General features: G+C 43.2%; 1 protein-coding gene across 2 annotated transcripts in view; it reads left to right on the top strand.

Moving 5' to 3' along the window:
* Window positions 1-607: 607 nt before the first annotated feature.
* hectd2 (HECT domain containing 2) overlaps window positions 608-18,505 on the top strand; it is a 50,308-nt gene continuing 32,410 nt past the window's right edge. The window contains exons 1-10 of one of the 2 annotated variants that reach the window (XM_686363.9): window positions 608-1,055; window positions 2,156-2,282; window positions 3,096-3,234; window positions 3,315-3,417; window positions 3,992-4,081; window positions 4,219-4,283; window positions 4,389-4,434; window positions 13,522-13,631; window positions 16,582-16,730; window positions 16,840-16,963. In XM_686363.9, the coding sequence (XP_691455.5) occupies window positions 978-1,055; window positions 2,156-2,282; window positions 3,096-3,234; window positions 3,315-3,417; window positions 3,992-4,081; window positions 4,219-4,283; window positions 4,389-4,434; window positions 13,522-13,631; window positions 16,582-16,730; window positions 16,840-16,963 (1,031 nt within the window). In that variant the 5' untranslated portion in view covers window positions 608-977. Of the gene's footprint in view, window positions 1,056-2,152; window positions 2,283-3,095; window positions 3,235-3,314; window positions 3,418-3,991; window positions 4,082-4,218; window positions 4,284-4,388; window positions 4,435-13,521; window positions 13,632-16,581; window positions 16,731-16,839; window positions 16,964-18,505 lie in introns of both variants that reach the window. The other variant, XM_009306551.4, reaches the window with a different exon arrangement.

The following is an 18,505-nucleotide window of genomic DNA, read 5'->3' as shown; positions in this document are numbered from 1 at the left end:
TGAATCACTAACTATGAATTGTAGATCCACAGAATTTTCAAGAGGTCTCCTTTTTTAGCTATAATAACTATTAGTAAGAATTGTTTGTTTTAGCTATAATTTTATACATTTTTTTTTTTTTTTTTTTGTAATTTGTATTGTTCAGCACATTGGTTGTGTATAATAGTGTTATATGAATAAAATTGACATTGACATTGACATCCTCATTTTTCCAGTGTGTGCACATTGGCCACACCTCCCAAAATTTGGTATGAGTCAGTCCATGAGGGAAAAGCTGAGAATGTAATACAGTACACGCAACATCTTATGTAGGCTAGTTATTAGCAAAACATGCATAAACTAGTCTGTGTTCACATTTAATCCAATTCTTAATCGACATAGCGTTTTCACTTTTCTATGCGTTATTATTCGATTTGTTTTATATTACCACGACATCCAAGCTGTGATTTTGATGTTACACAACTTTGAGAGTGGAAGGTCTGTGTGTTTAGCTCTAGGAAAGATCCTAATTAGAGGTGTGCAATAAATCTGACTCAGCACAGCACGGCCCCAGTGTTACGTCGATGTAGCGGCCGTATCCAAGTCCGTAACTACAAACCTCATCATCATCCTCAACAACATGGCGCCAGCGTACAGCTGGACCGCGCATAGACGCCACGGCACTACTTCAAGAAGTTACTTCACTCACTAAACGCAGCGTCGCGAAGATTTTTTTGTAGCTTTTCTTTTTGTGTCTCTTCTTAAAATGTTTGTTTATTCTCTTTAGAAAGCAAATAAGCGACTTTTTTGAACATCTTGGGCTCACATACTCACCTGCCTAAGCAGAAAGAACATATCGTTCTGGACCAACTCACAGCTGCTGTATTTCTCGAAGTGAAAGGAAAGTGGGCACTGAGATTTCGCAGACGGTGAAAGTACTTTTTCCGCAAAAACAAGCCATGTAACGGTGCTCGAGAGGCTTTTCTTCATCAGAGGACATGCATCTAAACATGAGCGAAAATAACTGTCCGCTTGAAGAAAGGGATAGAGACAGACTTCCTCCAATAATAAACCATGTAAGTAACCTATCTTCATGAAATTCAGGCAATGCAGAAGATAATATACACAAGTAATGTGTACGTATGTAACATTTACGTCAATGCATATTTTGTAAGTGTATTAGTGTGATTTTTTTTTGTTGCTGATTTTTACTTTTTCATGATGTGATAATGGAAATTTAAGGCTGCATTAAGAACGTACTTTAACTTTAGCCTTTAGTTGTTGAAACAGAACACGGTTTAAGTAAGTTAAAAAATGTGATTCGTTTAACTGCACTACATATTTGCTTGTTAACGTACTTATTTGTATTTTCCTTGTGGTTATGCAATGAGAGAAGTATATTTTTATAATATATATATATATATAAGTTTATTTTTACCCAATTTCTGTTTACGGAGGGAAATTTTCACCACAATTCTAAACATAATAGTTTTAATAACTCATCTCTAACTCATCTGATTTATTTTATCTTTGGCAAAATATGATGAAAGTAAACAATATTTTGCTAGATATTTTTCAAGACACTTCCATAGAGCTTAAAGTGAAATTTAAAGACTTAACTAGGTTAATTCGGTTAATTAAGCAGATTAGGGTAATAAGGCAAGTTATTGTATAACGATGTTTTTTTCTGTAGATTATTAAAAAAATATATAGCTTAAAACCTTAATTTTGACCTTATTTTTTTTTATTAGAAACTGCTTTTATTCTAGCTGAAATAAAACAAAAACTTTCTCCAGTAGAAAAAAATATTATCAGACATACTGTTTTGAGCTACATACAGTATTTTAGAGGCATATTCTAGTTTTGATTATTTTGTGTTATTTATATTATTTTTGTGTTATTAGAGCCTAATACCTTTTTTTAAAAATTAATTATCTTCAGCAAATTAACAAAGAATAGTGAACTACATTGTTGCATTGCAGGATACTGCAACTTAATGCACAAGTATTTTGATCAAATTATCATTTACTTTCTTATTTTTGTTCAGTTGCTTACTTTATTGCTGTAGCTGTTGTGCAGTGCTATCTTCACATTTTTATAAGCACTGTACAGGTGGATTGCAGCATGGCTTATTTCTAAAAATATTGAAATATAACAAAGAACGTTTCATCAGCAGAACTTGGAGCGTGGACCGAAGCTCCCTTTCCCCTCTTACGGAAGTTTTATCTCCACCTTGAATCACAAAAGAGAGTCAGGCAGCCACAGTTTCTCCTCTCCATTATTTCTACCTGCAGTTAAACAAGGTCAGACCACTTTCCAGTTGTGTCACTCCTGGCTAATTCTTGTTGCTCTGATCCATTTTATTTTTTAATCCTTTTTATCCTCCTTTAAATTTGAACCATCCACAATCTGTACACCACAGTAGGTCTACAACAACACAAGCACTGGTTAGTATGAGTCTAAAATGATATGCAAGCGTTATTTAAAGGTGATTCCTTTTTAAAACAGAGGGCAAAAAACTCATTGCATTTCAAAGCAGTCCATTCGGCTGCTTTGAATTAATAAGCACTTCACTGTTTCAAGCAGATGTTTTCCTTTCTTTGTCTTAGAGATCAAAGATGTTGTCTATGTGATGTATTTATCTTCAAGTTTCTGACAAGGCATGGTTGTGTTCATGCCTAACATGTCTTCTTTAGGACAGATGAGCTAGGGGCTTGTTATGACGACATTATACATGGCCTGGTTCCTGATGCAGTGCTAAAGCTTGTTGAATGTTCTCATTTTACCTTGTAAATTTACTGGGTGAACTGTGAAAAATGCCAGTTGTTCCTACTCCTACTAGTCCACAAGTATAACATTTTAACTCATCCTTATTCAGTGCATTTGTTGAGAATTAAAGGACTTAGGTCCGTTTAAATGTAAAAACGCTATGCTGTTGGTGTGCATGTTATGACGTGGTTGTTGGGATGCATTTTAGAGTTGCTTCTGATAAGATAATGGCAAGTAATTGTTAGCTTAAAAATGATTGCAAAGCCCTACTTAAGTGAATGATGAATGCTCACCTTGCTCAGATTGTGAACTGCAGTCTAATTTATTCGCCTGTGCGTTGTTTTCAGTGAGAGAGCTTCCCCCAATATATCCAGATGTGAGACAGAAGCATCGTATCTCTATTGATGTACTCCCTCCAGAGGTGAAGGCTCGTTTTGTCTCAGAGCCCATTATTCCTATTCGAACTAAAACAGCCAAAGAGTTTCAGTACGTCCTTCTCTTTACCTCCGTCATCCTGCGATATTCCCTGCTCCTGGATGTTTAACTGTGTCTTTATCCGGATGTAGGGACGATGTCGAACGGGCAACTATCTCAGGGGATTGGAAGCACGTCCATGATTTCTACTTGACCACGTTTGACTCTTTTTTGGAACTCAACGGTGCCTTTAAGGTGTGTTGAAGCTCACGATATGGTGTGTTGGTTATGTTTTGAGTGCTTTATTTTATTGCTGTTTATTGTTTTCAAATTGTTTATTGAGTATAAACTTGCTTAGCCAAAATATCCAAATTAACCACAGCACACTGTACATCATGAGTTTATTTGGTGTGTGTTAATTTCCCAACATTAATTGTAAACAGCTTTTTAAAAATGATTTGAGTAGGTGGGCAATTAATAGTAGCATACGTTTGACTTGTGTAAACATGTTTTTATTTATACATTAGAACAACAGCCATTTTATGAATGAAACATCCTTTTAAGTGCAGCCAGTGTTTTCTGGAACTCTTGAAAGTCAGTGGAAAAGTAACTGTGAAAGTCAGGAAAGGAGTAATACTGAACATTTTGCTCTCCAAATGAATCAATGAGCTCATTCAGGGAGTAAAAAGCAACATCTGCTTATGGTTTCTTTAAAAAAAAATTTTATTCTTATATGAGGTGAATGTTTTACTATCCATTTTATATGGGAAGTATATATAAAATGCACCATGCAAGTACGCTTAATGTTATGTTGTAATGTTGTCCTCAGAAAGAAGCAAATGCTCCCTTCAACACTATTGAAGACTCAGGAATAAACATCAAATTTGTCAATATTGTTTATGATGCTTTACTCCATACGGTACGTAAACAAAATTTTACACTGTATGATCTGTGTTGAAGTTCTCTTAAAGTTCATTTACACAGTTATCCATTGTGTTCTCTCTGTTGTTTTGAATTTGGCTTTAACAAAATTGGTTTAATCTGGCTAATTTGCAGCCTGCGGACACACAGAAGTCAGTCCTGAAGGGAATTATTAATAGCTTATTAAGAGAATGGAAAGGGTGAGTAGTGCATTGTATTCTCTCACTGAAGCATTAAAAAAGTAGATGAAATTGAAAATTGTGATTAAAACCATATCACTGTCAGCTTTGTTTCTGTGTTTTTAGGCCTCGGACAAAGGATGACCTTAGAGCATATTTTGTTCTTGTGCAGGTAATTTATTTATTGATTGATTTATTTCTATTGTTAGAGGTATAGTTCATCCAAAACTGAATATCATCATTTACTCACCGTTCACGTGGCACAAACTTGTTTGAGTTTCTTTTTTCTGTTGAACACAAAGGTAGTTATTTTGAAAAAAGTTGGAAAACTGTAGCTATTGTTTTCCATAAAATTAGTTTCTCCTACTAAGCTAATCAATGGTTACAGGTTTTCAACTTTCTTCGAAATATCTTCTTTTGTGTTCAATAGAAGAAAGAAAATCATAACGGTTTGAAACAAGTCAAGGTCAAGCAAATAATGACATGATTTTCAGTTTTGGTGATCTTTTCCTTTAAGAGAATGAAACGAGAAGAGCATGTGTCTGATTATCGCTTTAGCTCGCTTGCCTGTAAAGCTTGTGAATACGATTAACAAATGTAAAGATGCAGAGTTTTGGTTCTTTTAAAAATAATAATAATAATTTTATGAACAGCTCATCTACAGAAAAATCTAGTTAAGTTTTTGTTATTTTTTAATTATACTGCTGATCTCATCTTTCTGGTGATTAAACCTGTGCCATTAAGGGTGCTTTTACACCTGTCCCATTTAGTTTGGTTAAAACGTACCAGAGTTTGTTTGCCATTTTGGTGCCATTCATTTGTGCAGTTGTGAAGGTGGCAATCATACTCAGGTGTGCACCGAAAGCCGACCAAACAATCATACCAAGACCTGCTCAAATAGGTGGCTTCGGTATGCTTTCAAACCAACACTGAAGTGGTTAGTTTGTGGTGAGAACGTGAACTGACCTCAAACTGATTCATATGCAAAAATACTTTGCTTTTTTGGACCAACCTGCTGCTCTAGTCAGCTGTGATGTGCATTCTGGTATGAGAAAAAAGTTTACTGACACTTTACCGAAATTATTGCAGGTCGCGGACAAACCAGGAGTTGTGAGGAGGTCCATTCTGCCTGCTGACTTTTCCTCCCCACTTTGTTTACTTGCGTGTGTTATGCACACTAATGCCTCATTCACACTAGCAGTGACTTTGTAGTTGCCTGTTGCTATGGGTGGAGATTGAACCCGTTGTGGGCGTTCCCACCTTGAGGTTGCTCAGGTAACATTTATAGTGAAATTCACAGAGAGCGAATGGGTTTACGTGCTGCTGAAGTTCAATTCATGTTTATTTCTATAGTGTTTTTACAACGTGGATTGTGTCAAAGCAGTTTAACATAAACATAGTTCAGTTTAGTTCAGTGTGGTTTAAATTTCACTGCTGTAAGTCAGCTCCACAAGTCCCAACCAAGGGAACTTAGTTGAGACTTTAATTAAACCCTGTTGAAAAAAAAAACACTAAATATAAATGGAATCAGTACATAAAATGCTTGATTAGTGAGGATCACGTGAACTCTACTGCTGCTCCTATTGGCTGTCGCTCAACAAAGTCACTCCTCATTTGCATAAAGTTGAAGGATTCTCAACTTTGTTGCATTGCTCGACATGCCCACCTTGTCGCCAATGATCACTGTCACTCGCGTAGATGGAGATCGCCAGAAGTCGCTCACTCTCCGTTGAAAGGAATGGTCGTCTGACGCTTTGCTGCTACAAGTCACTTGTAGTGTAAACGCAGCTTAATTCTGACCAATCAAAAAGCAGTTCAGGAAATTCATCTAACCATTGACATTTGTGGATGTTGTCACATGACTGCTTTATCGTTCAGTTCAGAGAAGTCCGTCTAGGTTTTAAACAGAGCCAAAATGGCTGAAAAATGCTACAGTACAATGTATAATTTTTCACCTTAGTCCAGACCAAAGGAAACTAACTACAAATGTGAAGGCACCCTTAATCCAAAACTGCATTTAGGTATAGTTCACACCAAAAATTTATTTACTTCCCCTCAATTGGTCTCTTCATTTTGTTGAACACAAAGGAATATTTTTAAAGAAGGTTGAAAACCTGTTCCCATTGACATCCATAGTAGGAAAAACGTTCGAGGTTACAGAAGTAACCCTTCGTTCCCCGAGGAGGGGAACGGAAGTGCCATGAATGGGAGGATTCGGATCAGAAGCCGCTTATCTGGAGAGTATTGAACGGGCCAATGAATGAAATTAATTGGCAGCGTAAGCTTGCGCAGGTGTGCGACATCTGCAATTATCTCAGCATATAAGCACACCTGAAGCCAGCAGACGCCATCCTTTTAAGCTGAAGAGACTTTCAAACAGCTAAGGGACAGTCATTATGGCGACGGAATATGGCACTTCCGTTCCCCTCCTCGGGGAACGAAGGGTTACTTCTGTAACCTCGAACGTTCCCCTTCGGTTGGGGAACTTCAGTGCCATGAATGGGAGAATATGGAAAGCGCCATAATGACTGCACCTTACCAACACCCCCGATGAGGAGATAGTCAAGCAAGCGTGACGCACCCACATCATGGGGGGCGCGGTCCTCCAACGTGTCCCTGGCCCTAATTTATCCTACTTCAACAGAAGTTTTACGGATTTAGATATATTTTTTGGGAAGTCGTGAGCATCTAGATAATTCTAGGAAATACGACAGTACGTTGGGAAGCGTGCAATCCCGATAGGGAGGACGCTGCGGAGGCCATCCGTTACCCAAGGGGGGGATAGATGGCAGAATTTACCTATGGACTAGCCCTAAAAAGGGGGAGTACGCATAGCAAAAGAGTGGTTAGCGGAGAGGGAAGACACGGGTCCGCCCAGGGGGGGGACTTAACCGTGGCGGAATAAGCATATGGGATCGCCTAGTGGGGATCACGCATAGCAGGCACCTATACCCAAAACGCGGGCTGACCAGCGGGCAGACCTACAACGTAGTGGGCCAGCAAGTGACTCCTCCGCTGAGTCAGTGCTGGGGGCCACGGAGGAATCTGCAGGGCTCACCTGACGGGGAACTTTACTGACAGATAAAAAAGGCGCACGTACCTCCGTGTTTAGGGAGAATGGCGCCGCAAGCATGTTTCAACACCCTACCGAGTTGTCTCCTCAATCACCAAAGGGTTACCTAATACCCTTGAGGAAACCGGCTCCACTCGCAGATTGTAAAACCTTGCAAATGTGTTGGGTGTCGCCCAGCCCGCAGCTCTACAGATGTCTGTTAGAGAGGCGCCGCGTGCACGCGCCCAAGAGGATGCAACGCTCCGAGTGGAGTGTGAAAGTACTCCCGGGGGACACGGCTGACCTCGACTCGAATAAGCGAGTGAAATGGCATCCACAATCCAGTGGGATAATCTTTGTTTCGATACGGCACTTCCCTGCTGCCGACCGCCATAACAGACAAAGAGCTGCTCAGATGATCTAAAATTCTGAGTACGGTCCACATAAATGCGCAGAGCGCGAACTGGACAAAGTAAAGAAAGGGCTGGGTCTGCCTCCTCCGGGGGCAGCGCTTGCAGGTTCACTACCTGATCTCTAAAGGGGGTGGTAGGAACCTTTGGCACATAACCGGGGCGGGGTCTCAGGATAACGTGAGAGTAATCCGGCCCGAATTCCAGGCACGAGTCACTGACCGAAAATGCCTCCAGGTCCCCGACCCTCTTGATGGAGGCCAACGCAACCAGCAGAGCTGTCTTCAGGGACAGAAATCTTAGAGATACTGATTCGAGTGGCTCAAAGGGATCGGATCGCAGACTCGTGAGAACGAGGGCGAGATCCCAAGAGGGCATGAGAGGGGGGCGAGATGGATTAATTCGCCTAGCACCCCTAAGGAACTGGATGACCAGGTTATGCTTTCCCACGGTGCCGCCAGCTACCGCGCTATGATAAGCGGAGATGGCGGCCACGTAAACCTTGAGAGTGGAGGGCGACAGCCTGCTGTCCAACTTCTCTTGAAGGAAAGAGAGCACAACACTAATCTGGCAATTTCGGGGGTCTTCTCTGCGAGAGACGCACCATTCAGTGAATAGACTCCACTTCAGGGCGTAGGCGCGCCTCGTGGAGGGGGCTCTAGCCTGAGTGATGGTATTAACCACCGCAGTCGGTAGGTTACCTAAGTCTTCCTCGCGTCTAGGGACCACACGTGGAGGTTCCAAAGATCGGGGCGAGGGTGCCAGATGGTGCCCTGTCCCTGAGAGAGTAGGTCCTCTCTCAAAGGGATCCGCCAGGGGAGGGCCGTCGCGAGGAGTGAGAGCTCTGATATCCAGGTCCGGTTGGGCCAAAGGGGCGCAACTAGCAGAACCTGTTCCTCGTCCTCCCTGACCTTGCACAGAAACTGCGCGAGCAGGCTCACTGGGGGAAACGCATACTTGCGCATGCCCCGAGGCCAGCTGTGGGCCAGTGCATCCGTGCCGAGAGAGCCCTCGGTCAGGGAAAAAAACAACTGGCAGTGAGCGTTCTCGGGGGAAGCAAACAGATCGATCTGGGCCTCCCCGAATCGCGCCCATATCAGCTGAACAGACTCGGGGTGGAGTCTCCATTCTCCAGGGCGTAACAGCTGTCGTGAGAGCGCATCGGCTGCACGATTGAGCGTGCCTGGGACGTGAATGGCGCGCAGCGATTTCAGCCGCGGGTGACTCCAGAGGAGCAGACGGCGGGCGAGCTGAGACATGCGGCGAGAGCGCATACCCCCCATGCGGTTGATATACGCCGCCGCCGCCGTACTGTCCGTCCTGACCAGCACGTGTTGCCGCTCCAGCACCGGTAAAAAGCGGTGGAGAGCGAGGAACACTGCCAACAGCTCTAGGCGATTGATATGCCAATGCAGATGGGCACCCTTCCAGAGGCCCGCAGCCGCATGCCCGCGACACACGGCCCCCCAACCCGTGTTGGAAGCGTCTGTTGAAACAACAACATGGCTGGACGCCTGTCCTAGAGGCACACCGGCCTGTAGGAACGAGGGGTCGTTCCAAGGGCTGAGGGCGCGGCGACACAGCGCAGTAACCGAGACCCGGTGTGTGCCCGCGTGCCATGCGCGTCTGGGGACCCGATCGTGAAGCCAGTGCTGAAGTGGTCTCATATGGAGCAACCCGAGCGGCGTGACGGCGGCTGCGGATGCCATATGCCCCAGGAGCCTCTGAAAGAACTTCAGTGGGACCACTAGTTTGCTGTCGAGCTCCCTCAGACAGTTCAGCAACAGGCGAGCGCGTTCCTCGGAGAGGTGCGCTACCATGGTGATCGAGTCCAGCTCCATCCCGAGAAAAGAAATCCTCTGCACGGGGGCGAGTTTGCTCTTTTCTCGGTTGACCTGAAGCCCCAGTAGGCGGAGATGCCGAAGCACCTCGTCCCTGTGCATAATCAATTGCTCCCGCGAGTGGGCTAAATCAGCCAGTCGTCGAGATAACTGAGTATGCGAATGCCCGCGAGCCGAAGGGGCGCTAGGGCACCCTCCGCGAGTTTGGTGAAGACCCGCGGAGACAGAGAGAGCCCGAAGGGGAGGACCTTGTACTGCCACGCTCGACCCTCGAACGCAAACCGCAGAAATTGGCGGTGGCGTGGAAGAATGGAGACATGGAAATACGCGTCCTTCAGGTCTATGGCTGCAAACCAATCCCGAGGACGAACGCATTGGAGAATGCGCCTCTGCGTGAGCATTCTGAACGGCAGCTTGTGCAGACAGCGGTTCAAAACGCGCAGATCTAGGATTGGCCGTGACCCACCGCTCTTTTTGGGTACGATGAAGTATGGGCTGTAAAACCCACTCTCCATCTCGGCTGGAGGAACCGGCTCGATTGCACCCTTCGCCAGGAGGGCAGCAATCTCCTCTCGCAAGACAGGGGCGGACAGGGGGTTGACCCTGGAGAAATACACGCCCGTAAACTTGGGGGGCCGTTTCGTGAACTGAATCGCGTAACCGAGTCTGATTGTGCGTATGAGCCACCGCGAGGGGCTGGCCCGCGCTAACCAGGCAGGCAGAGCCCTCGCTAATGGAGTCATCGCTACAATCGCTGACGTACCAGCGGTGGGGCAGCGCGGAGTGGGTGTGCTGATCCGGGAAGCACGAGGGTCCCGCGGAAAAGCTGGAGGAGAGCGATTCGCTCTGGCTCCGCACCCTGACTCCGGAGAGGGGGCTGGAGGGCTGAGGGAAGGGAGACCGTCCCCCCAGCGCTCGTGAGCCACTGGCGAAGCACGTAGAGTCTGCGAGCCGGAAGGCAGCGCGTCCCGGACTGGCAGAACTCGTGCAGTCACATCCGGGGAAGGGAAAAAGTGCTCTTTTACTGATGTTTTGGTGGCACTGAAAAGTACCGTTGTTATCGGGGCCCCGCCCTCCAGCGGGGAAAGAGCAAGTTTCCTCTTCTCCGGATGGTCTGTCTCAGGGACGCTTCGCGGTCCGTTTACCGGACTTAACGGCGCCCTGGGCAGGAGGGGCTGCCTGCTTTCGAGGTGAACGCCGCGCCCGCTTGGCCGGAGGCGCAGGCGGGGGCGGGGCAGCACTCGTTGGCGGGCGCCCTCGGCGAGGAACAGCGGAGGTGGATGGCTCGGCGGGCGGAGCGGGCTTACGGCCACGCCGATAGATGACATTGCCCATCGCATCCGACTGCTCTTTCACCGCCTTGAATTCCTGGGTGAATTCACCGACGGTGTCGCCGAACAGGCCAGCCTGGGATATGGGCGAGTCAAGAAAGCGAACTTTGTCAACGTCGCGCATATCGGCCAGGTTTAGCCAGAGGTGGCGTTCCTGAACCACAAGTGTGGACATCGTCCTCCCCAGCGCACACGCGGCGGACTTAGTAGTCCGAAGAGCATAGTCGGTCGCGGTGCGCAGCTCATGTAATAAGCTTGGGTTGGACCCGCCCTCGTGCAGCTCGGCCAGCGCCTGCGCTTGGTAGCGCTGGTAGGTGGCCATCGCGTGCAAAGCAGAAGCAGCCTGGCCCGCAGCCTTATAAGCTCTGGCTCCGAGGGAGGCAGACAACCTACAGGCTTTGGACGGGAGGCGGGGCAAACCCCGCCACGTAGAGGCGCCGCGCGGACAAAGATTGACCGCGATAGCGCGCTCCACTGACGGGATCGCCTCATACCCCCTGGCAGCTCCGCCGTCAAGGGCGGTGAGGGCGGAGGCACTCGCAGCACGGGCAGAGAAAGGTGCCCTCCAGGACTGCGTGAGCCTACTGTGCACTTCCGGGAAGAAGGGGACGAGAGGCTTCGAAGGCTTCGCCTTCTGGTCCTCTACGTAGCACCCATCTAGTCGGTCCGGCCGCGGAGCTGGGGGATAAACCATCTCCAACCCCACGGCCGAAGCAGCCCGGGAAAGCACGGCTAACATGTCCGCTTCAGGATCCGATTTGACAGCGCTCACCTGCCCGGAGGGGGCGAGCGGGTCCGGATCTTCGTCGGACAGTGAAAGCCCACCCTCCGATGCCGCGGAGGACATCTGATCTCCGGTGTCAGCGAGTGTGAGAGCTATCATCTGGTTAGACGGATCACTCTCACCACCCGAAGCTTGGATGGAGCGCCGTGAGGAGCGAGAGGTCCGCGAGCCCGTGGGCGGCGGATTAGCTCCTGCTGAAACCCTCAGATCTGCCCGAGCGCCCGCTGCTTTTTTAGAACAGGAGGCAACTGGGGTGGCTCGCTCTCTTGCGAAAGTTAGCCGCGATCTTAGCTGTGCAACGGTCATGGCATCGCAATGACGACATGAACCGCCCGCGAGCACCGCATTAACATGCTGGACCCCCAAACATGCAATGCAGTGATCGTGTCCATCATCCGGAGACAGGAAACCCCCGCATCCAGAAACGCACAGTCGGAGCGCCATCCTGAAAAGGACGTGCTGCACGACTGTGTTGCTCTTTTAGGAAAGTTGCAACTATACGCACCGCTCTGGAGGACCGGACCCAAAGAACCGCAGGCAAGGGAGTAACCCTGCTCGACCGTCTGCCACCGCAAAGACCCACTCTGGACCGGGAGACACACTCGTTCGCTCTGAAGTGCTGATCAGCAAGAGGAACCCTCATCGACTCACTCAGAAAGGATCTGAAGCGAAAAGGATGGCGTCTGCTGGCTTCAGGTGTGCTTATATGCTGAGATAATTGCAGATGTCGCACACCTGCGCAAGCTTACGCTGCCAATTAATTTCATTCATTGGCCCGTTCAATACTCTCCAGATAAGCGGCTTCTGATCCGAATCCTCCCATTCATGGCACTGAAGTTCCCCAACCGAAGGGGAACAAATATTATGGAAGTCAATGGTTGCAGGTTGCAGCTTTCTTTACAATATCTTACTTTTGTTTAACAAAATAAAGTAACTGAGATGGTTTTGGAACAAGTGAAGAGCAAGTAAACAACGACAGAATTTTCATTTTTGAATGAACTACCCCCTTTAATTTCACAGAAACTAATGACATCTGATACTTTGCCAAAATTTCTCTCTGCAAACCAAAGCAGTTATCTGTGTGCGATCCTATAGATGTGCACTTACACAGCAAAATTGCTTTAATCTGTCTTTGAGTTGCCCTTTGTGTTGGCAGCCACGTTAAAACACCCCAGGCGAATAAAAGGCGAATCGGAATTGCAGGAAACTCTTGATCTCCTCTCTCACCACATGGCCCATTGACTCCAGCCATAGCTCTGCTCTGGTGCAGACAGATCATGAGCTAAGTGTTTACTTCACACATGACCAGCGCAGACTGGCCTGGGACTGTCCAAATAAGGACACAGCCACTGGATTTAGCCTGGGAAGCCGTGGGCAGAATGAGAGACCAAGGCTTGGTTAGCTGGGATTTGGTTCATTTTTGGGTTTTCAGTTTAATGAAACATTTTTTTCCCTCCTTTCCATTTGATGGGGATCAGCGGTGGTGGGAATTAAACGTTTTTATAAACAGAATCATGTACAGATGTCAGCCTTCTCCAGAATGTGCATATATTGTTAGACTGTTGATGGGCTCCCTGACCTACATTTCTCCGGAGGATATGGCGAAATTGAAAAGCAGAAGCAATTATTGGGCTGATCTGTCTGCCACTAATGTCAGGCAGGCTCTGTATTATTTGCGTTCGCCGTGCCTAAGGAAGGGATGAGGTCATGCTGGAGAGGAAAAGAGCTGGTTTCCGCTGCAATGCCATTTCTTATTAAAAGCCAGACTTCTTTCTCTGCTGCTAAACGAAAAGTTATATTTCCTTTCTTGAAGTTTGCTGAAATGCTTCTCTGTGTCGCAGAACCCTCAGTACACCAGCCCTGCCACATATGTCATCTATGCACACTTACTGAGGCAAATAGCAGCCCTGGCTGAAGCGGACCACCATTTCCTGATGCACTGGTTTAAAAAGTGAGTTTAAAGCAGTCAGTCAGTACAAGAGATTGGTAAGCTCTCTTGTAATCCTTCGGTTTTGCTTTTTTTTTAATATCTTTATCAAATGTTGGTCACTGGACAATTAGTAGACTTTCAACTTGGTCACACTTTACAATAAGGTTCATTAGTTAATGTTAATTAATGCATTTACTAACATGAACAAACAATGAACAATACATTTACTACAGTATTTGTTCATGTTATTTAACATTAGTTAATGAAAATACAGTTGTTCATTGTTAGTTCATGTTAACTCACAATGAATTAACTAATGTCAACAAGCATGGACTTGGATGTTAATAATGCTTTAGTAAATGTTCAATTATAATTAATAAATTATGTTTTATTAATAAATTATAAATTATGCATTTATGTTAGTAAATGCATTAACTAATGAACCTTATTGTAAAGTGTTGCCGTCAATTTAGAAAAGGCTTGGTATAAACCTTTTTAAAATTGTATTAATCATTATGCACATTTTTGTTTATATGGCATTCTTTAAATAATCATTTATGTTAAAATTGTTTGACTTGATTAAAATACAAAAAATTAAAGTCAGTTATTTTTATGATTGTTGTAATTTTTTATACATAAATAAATTAACTCTTTGGCTTTTTAAAGTATATATTTAGGTTTTTAATGTGTTTTTGAAGCATTTTAAAACTTATCAACCCTCCGGTGTGCTTTTAGTGCTTAAGTGGTTTTTAATAGAGAGTTTTTACAAAACATTTTTAAACATAATAGTTTAAATAATTCATTTTTAATAAATATTTTCTTTTATTTTTGCCACAATCTTCTCCCCGTATTCCGGTTTTCCCCCCAGTCCCAAGACATGCGATATTGGTTAATTGAATAAACCAAATTGGCCATAGTGTATGTATTTGTGTGTATGAATTGTTCCCAGTTCTGGGTTGCAGCTGGAAGGGCATCCGCTGTGTAAAACATATGCTGGGTAAGTTGGTGATTCATTTCGCTGTGGCAAACCCTGATTGATTAAAGGGACTAAGCCGAAGGAAAGTTAATGAATGAATCGATGAATGAATTTTTGCCATGATGACAGTACATATATTTTGCTAGTTATTTTGCCAGATACAGCTTAAAGTGCAATTTAAAGCATTAATTAGGTTATCTTAGCAAATAGGGCATCCCAGTGGCGCAGTGGGTAGCACAATCGCCCCATAGCAAGAAGGTAACTGGTTTGAGCTCTGCTGGGTCAGTTGGCATTTCTTTGTGGCGATTGCATGTTCTCCTCGTGTTTGCGTGGGTTTCCTCTGGATGGTCCAGCTCCAACAGTCCAAAGATGTACTATAGGTCAATTGGATAGGCTAAATTGTCCATAGTGTATGTGTGTGAATGTAAGAGTGTGTAGGTGTTTTCCAGTGATGGGTTGCAGCTGGAAGGGCATCTGCTGCGTAAAACAAATGCTGGATAAGTTGGTGGTTCATTCTGCTATGGCGACCCCTGATTAATAAATGGACTAAGCCAAAAAGAAATGATTGAATGAACTTAGCAAGTTAAGTTAATTAGGCAAATCATTGGATAACAGTGGTTTATTTTATCCAATAGCCAGTAAAGAAAAATAAAGGGGGCCACTTTTATTCCAGCCAAACTAAAAGAAATAAGGTTTTCTAGAACAGGGGTCTCAAATTGCCGTGTTGCATTTGCGGCACGCCCTCCTCCCTCCGGCTCTCAACTGACATCAAAAATATAACGAGAATAGGTCTGCCAAAACATTTTATTTTAACCACTATTATTGTTTTGCATTTACGTCTAGCCACTTGTGGTTTTGACTCACCACCTAGTCAACATTTAAAGTACTGCATTCAGATTAGTTTTACTTTCATTTTCTCTCACTGAACGATCGAGCGTAACACATATGTGTTTTAATTCTGTGGCTGATTTAAACGTTAAAATATATGTTCGTAATTGCTCTATTTTTGGTGCAGCTCTGTTTTTTTGTAAATATTTGTTTGATATTTATTTTTTGATTATTATCAGTTTGATTATTATTAGTTTTATACTGCCTGTATTTTGTTGTACAAACATTTCTTCATGGCTTACATGTTATGCTGGTGGTGTAACAAATATGGTAATTTCACTAACATTCGATTTAAATTGTCTCATTTAATAGATTTACCTCATATGCTTATTAAGATTTGCATAAAAACTATGTACATTAGTAAAACTCTACTGCTAGTTGAATTGAACGTTTTAAAGTATATGTGAATATGCACATACTTGTCTCCTCTTAGTTGTAGTTTTATAAAAAAGAAGGATATTGAGAAGAACAATTGCCAGTGAAGTTACTTAAGTTAACCAAACTGCTTTTTGCTGTTCTTTTGCTACTTACGCACAAAACAATTAGCTGGCACAGAACAATAATTATTATGCCTATTTTTTGTAGTATGTTTTAGTGCAAGTTAACTCCCCCTTCAATTTGCACAAGAATAGACAAAAAGCTAGAGTTTTGATTGCATATACGGTGTGGATGTACGCACGCTTGGCTCTACACACAACAACCACAGAAATATTTCAGCAGCTGATGTGTGAAAGGATAAACGTACAGTTTTGTATAGCACGTAATGCTTGAAATATAAATGTCATGTCTGAAGTCCTAAAATGCATCAAATATATCAGGGTTTCCACTTTTTTCTTGTGCTAGAATGTTAAAACGGCCCTCCTATAAATTGCCAGTCTTTGAAATGGAAATTTGAAATATTCAAATAAATACTGAGAAAATGTCTTTGCACTGTTAAACAGCACTTGGGAAAATTTCACAGGAGAAACTTCTTAAACTGTATATAAAAGCATACTTTTTTACAGTAGCAGCCGAACTGTCCACCGATAAGACTTTACAAAATCTGACAGTGAAATATAAGTGTGTATGGATCATATCTTTCTGCTCACAATATGTTTCATCTTCCAGGCTGCCTCAGAAGCGTTTCAAGCAGCTGGTGGAGCGCTTGCAGCTCTTCATCACCACCCGCCTATTTCCTGCCAAACCAGAGGAGTTGCCGCCCATGGCCAAATGCTCTTGGTGGATTCCCTCGGCCACTAAAGTCCTCTCCCTTCTTAGTGAGTACTACTGTGCTGAACACTAGAAAGGGCTTAGAAAAAGACAATGTGCTTTTTCATAATGTATTGAGAGAAAAAAGAGATTTTAACATTGGTGTTCTTTTAACAGATGCTGCAAACAGCATTTCATCTGCCCCTATCATCCCTTTCACTGATTTCTACAACCTAACATTGGACCACATAGACTTTATGGAGGATTACCACACGTGGCAGGTTCATGGAAATTCAAACAGGTCTGTCAGCAGAAATTTCAGTTCAGACAATCCAAAAAAATTTTATTTTTGCCTTGCTGTTTAGTAAGACATGCATAAAACAAAATATATACGTATGTATATTAAGTCAAGTACAAATAAGTCAAATTTGTACAGAATATTAACTCTATATATTTTTTTTTTACTCCAGCATTTATTTTTCCCAAATGAATTAAAATTTTGAATGACATACTCATTTTAAGCAAAAGTAAACATAAATATTTCATTGATGGGAAAAAAGTTGTAAGATCTGTACATTAAACATCATTGAATTACATTATCATTTATTTTGAGATCAGTAATCATTTTTTGTAAATCAATCAAAAGTGACCAAAAGCCAATTTTTGTGCTTTATAAATATCTTATTTTAAATTAATTTCAAATAAATCCTCTTCTTTTTACCTTTAAAACCTGAATCCTGATTTTTTTCTACAAAATTGTTTACAATTAAACAAGGGTTTGACATTAATGCCTGATTCACACGGGGCCTCAACGTCAACGCTTGACAGAGGGTGTGTCTGAAGTTGGGGCTGAAGCGATCATCATATCCAAGTGAATGGGAAGCGTTGACGCTGACGCCTCGTGTGAATGGGGCGTAACACCCGCCAGCCCGCCAAATGCAGGTAGATTTCAGCTGTGGAGGGTTAGACAAACACTCCCACTAGCCACTTTGGCTGGTTGTAAATCATTTTTAAATTTTAGTTTTCTTAAAAGCAGAGTTCGACAATAAAAATGGCTCAATGTTTGTGCAAATGGCATCTTAGAATCGAAGCAGCATGACGGACAAAAGTAAGCGTATTCGTGTGAACTAAAAAAAGCATAACAAAGTCTTATTTGTTTTACTTTGGCTAGAATAAAAGCAGTTTTTAAATGAAAAAGAAATTAAGGTCAGAATTATTTGCCCCCTTAAGCAATTATTTCTGATAGTCTACAGAAAACCATCGTTATACAATAACTTCCCTAATAACCCAAACCTGCCCAGTTTACCTAATTAACCTAGTTAAGCCTTTAAATGTCCCTTTAAGCTGTATAGAAATGTGTTGAAAAATATCTAGTAAAATAATATTTACTGTCATCATGGCAAAGATGAAATAAATCAGTTGTTAGAAATGAGTTATTAAAACTGTTATGTTTAGAAATGTGTTGAAAAAATCTTCTCTCAGTTAAACAGAAATTGTGGAAAAAAATAAACAGGGGTTCTAATAATTCAGGGGGGCTAATAATTCTGACTTCAACTGTATATCTTTTTGTAAGCAGCAGCGGTTACTGCTTTTGCTTTAATTATTCTTTCATTATCACTCACAGTGTTTTTTACCTGCTTTCGTTTGCTTATAGTTATATTTGTAATATTGTTTAATTATCTTTTTTTTTTTTTTTTTTTAAACATTGCTTTAATATGAAATTAACTCCTTTTTTATGTCTAGTTGATCTGGGATGTTTAGCCAGGACAGATTACTTAGCTTATTTTGTATACTGCACATGACAACAGTTCTTTTTGTCAACATTTTTTCCAAGAAAAGTTTT

This window comes from Danio rerio, chromosome 12, assembly GCF_049306965.1.
Source record: "Danio rerio strain Tuebingen ecotype United States chromosome 12, GRCz12tu, whole genome shotgun sequence".
In the NCBI taxonomy this organism is placed as follows: Eukaryota; Metazoa; Chordata; class Actinopteri; order Cypriniformes; family Danionidae; genus Danio; species Danio rerio.
Note: the sequence above shows the minus strand (reverse complement) of the source record. Positions and strands in the feature narration are given on the sequence as shown.